This window comes from Montipora capricornis, chromosome 9, assembly GCF_036669925.1.
Source record: "Montipora capricornis isolate CH-2021 chromosome 9, ASM3666992v2, whole genome shotgun sequence".
Classification (NCBI taxonomy): domain Eukaryota; kingdom Metazoa; phylum Cnidaria; class Anthozoa; order Scleractinia; family Acroporidae; genus Montipora; species Montipora capricornis.
The window spans coordinates 47,746,906-47,756,905 of NC_090891.1; the positions used below are offsets into that span (position 1 = coordinate 47,746,906).

Sequence of the window (10,000 nt, forward strand, 5' to 3'; positions counted from 1 at the left end):
AAAATCTCTCGCCTATATCTCAGAAAAAGTTGGCCGGTATACTCTTGTTAAGTTGTGTAATTTCGCTTTTGTAAGTTTTTGCTACCCTCCCTGCCCTCCCTGTGGTATAGGGGTAAGTACATGTATATTGTATATGGTTAGCAGTGTGACAGTGCCTGGGTGGAGGGCACTCACACCCTGGGTTGTCTTAGTTACCCCCTGCAACCAGTTGTGAGACCAGGCACTCTTGACTTCTCAGGCGCCTTCCCCATGCTCATTTGTGTCGATGAGTTTAATCACTACTTTTACACACATGCATTTCACCATGCTTTGTAAAACCTTTGAGCACAAATAAATCAGTTACACTGATGGTGAGCTTTATGTCCCCAGTTTTTACTAGTCACGAGGGAGAAATCGTGATAAGCGACCCGCAGCTTCAGCGATTTTGAAAGTTAAACGTACGTGTTCGTTTCAATGATTTTAGAGCAAAAGAGAGACTGCTCACAGTATAGATAAGCAATGCCTCATTTATCAGAACATTAATAATTATTGCTGGTTATGAAGAAAAACCTTTTTTTTTTACAGGAAACCAATTTGTTTTTCCAATGCACAAAGTAGAAGTTAATTTCCTTGGTAAATCACGGCAACTTCTGGTCACTTCAGTAAAGGGATCCCATCATTTAACTCCTGAATTAGCATCCTCAGAAGAGGATAAGGTATCAACTGATGACAGCACTACAACTGAGCTCTCGAACAGTTTGGCAGCTTTAGAACTTGACAGTGCATCTGGTTCAACAAACTCTGTTCAGATCTGTGCGAAAGATGTCGATTTAAGTGGCAACAAAATCCCGTCATCTGTTTCACATATTAGCAAGGATGACAATGAACTCAGTAATGGCACAACTAAGGAGCCAATTCCAGGACAGAAAATAAACAGAACTCAACATAACTGTGCCATTCAGCTGAGTGCAGAGTATCAATCACAAAACTGTTTGGACTTGTGGTATCAGAATAAAAGCAGTAGCACAACAGTGTTATTCTACATATCACCGGAAGAGACTCAGTTGATCATTCATGCACAAGGAACAAAACAGAGTAAGAATGTGTCAAGGAGAAAAGTGACTTTTGATTTGATTGGAGGGCTTCAGGAACAAGTCAAATTGGTCCGTGAAATGATAGAGCTTCCCTTGAAACACCCAGACATGTTTACAAGTTATGGTAAGGTATTAGGTCTGATTGGATAATAATTATTGTAACAAATGAGCCCAGCAAATTTACCTGCTCCCAACTGAGTGGCTTCATAGCTCACTTGTTAGAGCATTGCACTGGTGTTGCAGAGGTCATGGGTTCAAATCCCAGAGCCACTTTAATTTTTCAGGTGTCCAAAAAAGTCACAGTTGCTTAAATTGTCCAGATAAGTGCAAGGTTCATTTATTTCCTTCATTAATGGATGTCAACAAAAGTTTCAAAGATCTATCTTTTTTTCTTATAAATTCCAGACAGATATGTCCAGAAATGCCCAGAATTAGATGCACATGGATCTCAACAAGCGTCACTAAGTGTCCCTTCATGTTGGATGTCAAAATAAGCGGGCATCTAATAACTAAAGCCATTTCCAAGTTCATGTCAGCCTCTTCTTCAAAGTGAGTCTAAGTGCGAAGTTTTTGTGATGGTAATTAGTTGTACTTTAAATATGAATGAAAGCTAATTTTCGTAACGAAAACTTCGCACTTTGACTCACTTTGACGAGGAGGCAGATATGAACTCGGAAATGGCCTTTAGGTGCATTTTTTGACATGAATGGGCCAATCAGTTCGTAGTTACAAATTATTATAGAAATCACAATTTACTGTTGCATTTGGCTAATTGCTGAAAAAGCATAAAACTTACAGAAGCCATAAAATTTGTTGAATAAAGTGGTACTATGATTAAAAAATCCACTTTTTTCCCTTTGGATTTTAAGACTAACACTAAACACTAACTAAACACTAGGTGACCCAAGTTTTAAGGCTTACTTTCAAAAAGACACTTGCTTATTTTAACTGGAATTTTCCTATTTAATGGTCCGCTATAGGCGACTTTAGAAAATACCATAATGCTCTTTGTTTATCTGCCCAAATTTTGCATAAGCATTGTCGATCGAGGAGAAAATGACGTCAAAGACTCGCTAGTTTAAGAGTGCAATGCGTGTGTATGCGACCGAATTAATATGCAGCACGGGAATTTCAGGCTTTCAGATTTTTAAACTCGTGTTTTGCATACTTAAGCTAATGAGTGAATGACGTCTTAATTTTTGCCCAGATCCAACCCTCTTAGGTCCAGTCGGTCAGTTTAGAACGTGACTAATGGCGAACCGTGAAATACCAAACTTTCACTCAAAGTAAACAGCCTTTGGGTAAAAATCGAAGCTCAATCAAAAATTGCCAGGCAGGTGTTAACCAAACACACTTTAAAAATCTGAAGAAAAAAAGGAAGTGATTTTTTGATCATAGTACCACTTAATAAATCTGTGGCGGAAACTTAATTCCACAGGTATTCCGCTGCCACGGGGTGTTTTGCTTTATGGACCACCAGGAACAGGGAAAACATTGATTGCACAAGCCGTGGCAAGTGAGTCTGGTGCCTACTTTATATGTATCAATGGTCCAGACGTTCTAAGCAGGTTTGTGTGGCTTTACACTCAAAAAAACATTATAAACCATTTTGTTAAAAGAGCAATAGTAACTTGAAACAGTGACTAGACGTTATGTTGCAGTATGTTGGCCTTGTCTGGGCTGAGTGGATATTGCACTTGCATTAGCAAACAATGGCGAGAGAGTTTTGTACTTTGAAACTTTTGAAGCAGGGTATTCCATCCTAAAACCTGTATATGGTACTTCAATGAGTAACTGAAATGTAAGATAAAGCTCCTTGTTTTTTTTTCTTGTTCAATGTAGGGTATGAGTTTGCAAGAGGTGGTAACATACATTACTCCCAAATGGTGCTACTTATTGTTAGTACCGAATCCCTACTTTACGGCCTGTTCAAACCGAACGGATCGTCAACCGGTTTAATACGATCCATCGGAACTTAAGATTTTCATGATCCGTTCAGCCCGTATTGATCGTTTGACGGACTGTATCAGTTTGAGGGCAAAACTACAGTATACAGGGCCATTTTTGAAGGGGTTTAGCTGCAGTGGCGCCGTGGCTCCTTAGTTAGGACGACTTTGGAGCCGCGGAGCCACTGAAAAACACACCTTCCTCGTTCTTTTAAACGCTAACACGACTGTGGAGCCACGTAGCCACTTTAGTAATACTGCTTCCGAAGTGGCCTTGTATTCACTAGTTGCTCCAGTTGGTGTATATTGGACATGGGTCAAAATAGGGCATGCGTCTAATTAGATGCATTTCGGGACATAAGTGCTTGATAGAAAATGATGATAGTAAAATAAGCTGTGATCGACTTTTTGAATTTAGTGTGCCTTATATTTGAATTTGCCTGCTTAATTGGCCAATCGTATACAGTGAGAGATGTTATATCCTATTGTCTTGCTAGGTACTTTGGTGAGACTGAGGCTCGTTTGAGGGACATCTTTCACGAGGCTCATGAAAGAGCTCCAAGTATAGTGTTCATCGATGAACTGGATGCTTTGTGTCCCAAAAGAGACAAGGTGCAAAATGAGTTTGAGAAGAGAGTTGTGGCTACTCTGTTGACACTTATGGATGGTGCTAAAACAGCTGTGAGTGAGATATTTTGGAGATAGAAATGACGAGGTTAAGGAATAAAGCGCTTGCTAAGAATTGCGTTCATATAACTGCGAGGATCAAAGCCTCACTTGATTTCGTATCTGAAGTTCAATGTAATGATCCACTTCATATATCATTTCGTTCGTTGATTCATTCATCAAGGCAACATTTGAACCGAAATGACCAGCTCCCAACGTCAGTGGCTTCATAGCTTAGTTTGTTAGTGCGTCGCACCGGCATCGCGAAGTCACGGGTTCAAACCTCGTTGAAATCGTGAATATTTCAGGTTTCTCTACGCAATTGCTAAGAATTGCATTCATAACAGCAAGGATGACAGCTTAATGATAAGGGAGAAAAGTGTTAACGAAATTCCAGAAAAAAAATTGAAAGGGGTATTATTGATAAAGAGAGATTATAAGAGGGCATTAGTGGGTTTGTGGAAAAATTAGAGAAGTGCGAGAAGACTGGAAGAAAAAAGAAAGTTGTTTAGGGGTTGGAGGGATAAGAAGAGCGCAAAGAGTTTTGAATTCAGTGTTGAGTTCAATCAAGAAAATGGGGCTGTAAGCCTTCAGATTATCTTAAAAAGTACTTTCGTACTGTCGTACAATAATAATAAATTGTTCTCGTTTGTCTCACGATGTGGTCACTTGTGATGTAGATCGCGACCTTTCGACTGCATACTGCTACTGCATACTACAACCCGCTTTGGAACGAAGTAAAGTTATTTGATCGTGATCCTCATTGGTACACACGCAGGGTCAAAGAGGCGATTCACATAAGACTTCACCCTAACAACATTAACCGGGATAGTGGAAGAGAAATTCCGGAAGCACGACAGCGGACCGCCGAAGGAACAACACAGCGAAACAGCGAGGATCGAAATGCACCAATCACAGCTACTGAAAACCAACCAATCACATCGGAGCATCCTGCCTAAAAGGTGACGAGTAACCAGTCGATCTACATCACAAGTGACCACATTGTGAGACAAACGAGAATACTTTATTAGTATTATTGTACTTCCGAACTGTACTACAGCGACTTTTAAACCAAGTGTACCTCACTGAATTACGTTTGAAATTTTATCCGTGTTGAAGCAAGGATTGCTCAGTCGGTCAGTGCGCGTCCTTGGTGCAAAAGATCCCGAGTTCGATTCCCGTATTTCACATCCTTGTTTCGGCATTTCTCCTTTCTTTGTAGCTTAACTAGCTTTTAATACCCTTAAAAACCACTTCCTTTTTTCTTCATATACTGAAAGTGTGATTGCTTAACACTTGACTGGCTAGATTTTGAGCATTGATTTTTATCCAAAGGCTGTTTACTTTGAATGTAAGTTTTGGATGTCACGGTCCGCCATTGCTTGCGTTCCAAACTGACTGATTGAATATCAGAGGGTTGGATCTAGGGAAAAATAACATCACTGAGTCAGTACCTTATAATTTCAGCCCGTAAACGCGGCTTATTATATATGCAAAACACTTGTTTAAAAAATTCCCGCGCGGCATATTAATAGACCAATTTCGGTATATTAAAATTCAGTCCTAAACAAAAGACATCATCTCGAGGCTCTGGGGAATAAATGTAAGGATTTGTATGAGTTTATTCCCCAGAGCCTCGAGATGATGCCTTTTGTTTTCGACAGAATTTTAATATATCAAAATTGGCCTATTTAGACGCGTACACGCGTATTGCATCCTTAGTGTTTAGTTAACATAGATTTGAAATCAAAGATAAATAAAAATGACTTTTTTTTGGCCAAAAAACGGAGCACTGACGGAGAGGGGGAAGTAAAATGAGCGTACCGTCGACCTCAGGTTTGTCAGTGGAATTCATTACTGTTACGAGTTATCGACGTCAAATATGGTTACTTTACTGTACTTTACGTTATAACATCTCACCCGTTTTATTTCACAGAATTCCTCTTCTGGTCACGTGCTTGTGTTGGCAGCTACCAATCGCCCTGATGCCTTGGACCCAGCCCTGCGCAGACCAGGGAGACTGGACCGAGAAATTGAGATTGGAATTCCAAATGCGCGTGATCGTGAAGATATTCTGAGAACACTTCTGAGAACTGTGCCACATGGTCTCACAACAGAGGACTTCAGAAGGTAATAATGCCATACAGCGAGATTCAATTGAGTATCCTAAAACCAAAACCAAAGTAATTACTTTGACCAATCAATAAGGACGGAGACAATCCAGTAAACCAATCAAAACTCGAAGTATTTACACGTAGCCGACACAAAGCGCGGGAAAATGTGCACGCGCGAGCCACGATTGGTTTTGGTTTTACTTCTGATTGGTTAAAAAAGTGGCGCGAGAACTTTGAACCAATCACTGAGTGAAATAATGCAAAGCCAAAGCAATTCGCTAATTACTTTCAACACTCAATTGAAAACCTCTTTAAGAACTGGATAAAAAGGAACAACTTACAAGGAGACCATAATCAGGAGGCTACAACTCCAATACTATGTCTATGTAACGGCGTTTTCACAGATCAAGCTATTTTTAGTTGTTAAACACGAAGACGCACTATAAAAAGCGTGGTGTCTTAGGTACATGCCCATGATTTATCAATCAAACATGGACGCAGCCGGGAGCTCTTTGATAGTTTGTTCAGTAAAAAAACCCCTTATGGCAATGTGTCCGTAATAGGACGTTTTCAACCAACCTCTAGAGATACCAATAACCATAGAGAAATGTACGACTTCTGGTGGACGAACAAAAGAAGCAAATGAAAGATCTTTTGTTTTTGTCCACCAACGTGACGGTGATGACGTCACGTGAAAACCTCCTGTATGTCATAAAATGTTATCTGTCGTTCTTTTTTTTTTTTCGCGCTAGAAATATCTTTTAGGGCTTTCGTCTCTATGTTGCTGTTTGTTGATCACCATCTTGGATGATTAATCAGTCGTGAATTGAATGAATTCGAACAAAAGCAGTACGTGAAGCGCCCCTTTTTATATAGTGCGTCTTCGTGTTTAAATACGATTTCGCATGCACGAGTGACCACTCTCAATCCTATGGGTAATAATCTCTTATACAAAACCTGTGATGTGCTGGAAAGGTCTGATTTCGCGCGAAAATCAATCTTTAAAGCCTGGTATTCACTAGTGACGCAAGCACAAACGCAAGAATAAGAGCGCTTATTTCAGCGTGAAAACGGGCTTGATGCAAGCGTAAGGATCAAGATTTTTCCTTTTTCTTGTGTTTGCACTTATGCTTGCATGCGTTCGCTTGCGTCGTGTGGAAACGAAACGCAGCATAAGCTCAAGAAGCTTTGCTACGTCTGGCCAATTAAAGCGCTCGTTCCAGGTTCCCCTCGTCTGAGCATTTGAATAAAATGGCGGATGTCCAATCTTTTTTGTTGTGAACGCCTGGTTATTATCCGTGGAGGAAGTTTCTCATTCGTTTAGGTGATCTAAGCCTAAGACGTTCTTGAGAAATTTTATAGTTCAACACTTGTAATTCAATACTGACATAACCAGGAAAGCTATCATATTGATTATTGTTTGCTGTGATGTGGTATCTGCTTGTCACATATTTTTGAATGATTCATCCTCTAGTTTTACCTTTATTTTGTCATTATTTAGGCTACATCTACTTTAAAAAAATAATAACCAAAATTAAGGGTTCGTAAGATACTCTCAGTTTTTTGAAATTTGGGCTATAGAAAGGTCCTTGTGAAAAAATGAGTTAACCCTTTCCTTGCTATTAAAGCTTTGCTGATATCGCGCATGGCTATGTGGGAGCAGATCTTGCCGCTGTGTGTAAAGAAGCAGGACTCCTGTCTTTCAAACGCTGCTTAAGAGAGAGCAAGGTTACAGCACCTCCTGCTGATGTTGCTGGGCAAGAGAGCTTGAAAGAGCGCCTTTTGGTTACTCGTGAAGACATCATGGCCGCTTTCACACAAGTGCGGCCCAGTGCTATGCGAGAAGTCGCCATTGACGTTCCAAAGGTGGGTTAAAGTGAGAGTTTCACGTCTCTACGCATGGGCAAACTGTCACTTCAGCCCAATTAATTCCATTGTTATTGAAACAATCAAAAGCACTGATGCAGGCAAAGGAAACAATGCCATAGAGGTGGAATTACTCAAAAACAAAGGAAAGTTTTATTTCATCTCGAATTTAAGATAGCATATACATGCAATCATTTCCTTTGTGTTATGAATCTACTGCATGCGAATAGATAACTCTTGTGTTATGACAACTCTTGCATAGAATAAAATGTTCGACCCGTACAATAAATTCGAGGCCAAAATTAAATTTTGTATTTTCTGTGTAAACCCGCAGTATCTTCCACCAAATTTGGGCCTTAGTCATTCACTGTGTTTGCTGTAATAATCTCAGTGATTAATGAAAATCTTCTGAAGCCTTGTGATCAAGGAAACTTCTAAGAACGCGTCTTCCAACCAAGAGGTGTTACTTCAAAAAGTGGCATGATCTTTGTGGAAGCGGCTCCCATTCAAACTATCAAATGGAAGAAAAAGCAACGCTTTACCAAAAAGCCACAACGCGTGCTTTCAACAACTTAAACTGGAGCTTAAGTCTGACTTTGCTTTTTTTTCCTTATTGAAAAGATAACACGACAATTCTATGAATTCCAAGTGCGTTATTTAAGCTTCTGTCAGAAAGGAGTTAATTAAAATTCGTATATATATACTTATACACGAAATGCCGCCGCGAATACTTTTAAACAACCAATTAACTGATGTAAGTCTTTTCCTCAAGTTTCCCCGATCCATAATCTAACTCTGTATCGATAAACAGTTAAATAAATAAGCTGTAGTATGGGGGATATGGGGGTACAAAAGCGCGAAGATTTAGTCCCCGGGGGTCCAAATTCGCTGGGACTCCGGGAATCGAACCTGGGCCACATTAGTGGGATGGGAATGTTCTCACCACTGCGCCATCCCCATTCCCCCAACGAACAACTGAAGGAACTAAAACAGAATATAAAAAACTGTGAAAGCCATCTTTTGCGATATACATGGCTTCTATGTATTTTCCATCGAACCCTGACTTCTTACAGGATACAGAACGAACTCGCGATTGACCAGCCACTGACTGCGAAGTCTTTCTTATGAAAATTAGTTGAGATTCATTTGAAAGCGAAACTAATTACTATTACAAAAAATTCGGTTCTATTCAGAACAGGTTGAAGTTAGCTTGGAAATGGTGTATATATACCTTTTTTAGCCCAACTGACTCAAAGAGCACAAGAGCTCGACAGTCTGTTGGCATTGAGATCGCGGGCATAAGGGGGACAGTGCAAAATCGAGGCTTTCTGTTTTGCTGAGTAATTTTGTGATTTTCTGTGACAGGTTCGTTGGGAAGACATCGGAGGAAACGCTGTTATCAAGAAAAAGCTAAAACAAGCAGTGGAATGGCCACTGAAACACCCACAGGTGAGAAATGCCAACGTAGTAAACTTACTTTCATGTTCTTTCCCCTTTCCTTTATCTACATTATTTTCCTCCTTCCTATCGGACCATTTTTCTAAACTTCTCCTTGTCCATAGATTACTTGGTTTTCTTTCCCGGCAGGCATTTCAGAGGCTGGGTATCCGCCCTCCCAAGGGAATTCTAATGTACGGCCCACCAGGTTGCAGCAAAACTCTAATAGCGAGAGCCCTGGCCACTGAGAGTGGGCTTAACTTCTTGGCCGTAAAGGGTCCCGAGCTATTTAGCAAATGGGTTGGGGAATCCGAGAGAGCTGTTAGACAGGTGAGTTGTGTGACAACGAATACATTTCATCGATGTGGTGACCAACTGGAAAGGTTGCTTTCGGCACAGGTGTCGTGTTGATGTTCCTTGCTCTGTTAGATCTATTCAATGAATTTTTGGTTATTTATTTATTTATTTTATGGCTAAATTTATAAGGTGTCAACAGGTCCTTCAATCTTTCCTCTCGTCTGTTACGCGTTTTTTTTTTCTCGCTTTTTATTTGTCTGTGCCCTCTTTGAAGTAAAACAAAAAATTTGAACTGATTTAACAGGTTTTCCAAAAAGCTCGTGCTGCAGCTCCCTCGATCATCTTCTTCGATGAAATAGACGCCCTGGCGACAAGACGTGGAGGTAGCGGAGATGATGGGGCCTCAACCGTCTCGGATCGTGTGCTAACGCAACTTTTGACAGAGCTAGACGGCGTTGAAACTTTGAAGGACGTGGTCATGGTAGCAGCAACAAATCGTCCCGACATGATTGACAAGGCCTTGCTTCGCCCAGGAAGAATTGATAGAATCTTGTACGTACCTCTTCCAGACTTGGAAGCAAGAAAAGAGATTTTTAAAATT

The 10,000-nt window shown here is 40.4% G+C and overlaps 1 protein-coding gene across 4 annotated transcripts in view; it reads left to right on the forward strand.

Annotated features, from left to right (window-relative positions):
- Window positions 1-10,000, forward strand: part of LOC138016005 (ATPase family gene 2 protein homolog A-like) — a 22,391-nt gene that overhangs the window by 12,085 nt on the left and 306 nt on the right. For all 4 annotated transcript variants that reach the window (XM_068863167.1, XM_068863169.1, XM_068863170.1 and 1 more), the window contains 8 exons: window positions 565-1,197; window positions 2,512-2,641; window positions 3,517-3,700; window positions 5,622-5,815; window positions 7,428-7,665; window positions 9,031-9,114; window positions 9,253-9,432; window positions 9,704-10,000. The exon at window positions 9,704-10,000 is cut by the window's right edge and continues 306 nt beyond it. In XM_068863167.1, the coding sequence (XP_068719268.1) occupies window positions 565-1,197; window positions 2,512-2,641; window positions 3,517-3,700; window positions 5,622-5,815; window positions 7,428-7,665; window positions 9,031-9,114; window positions 9,253-9,432; window positions 9,704-10,000 (1,940 nt within the window). The remainder of the gene's footprint in view (window positions 1-564; window positions 1,198-2,511; window positions 2,642-3,516; window positions 3,701-5,621; window positions 5,816-7,427; window positions 7,666-9,030; window positions 9,115-9,252; window positions 9,433-9,703) is intronic.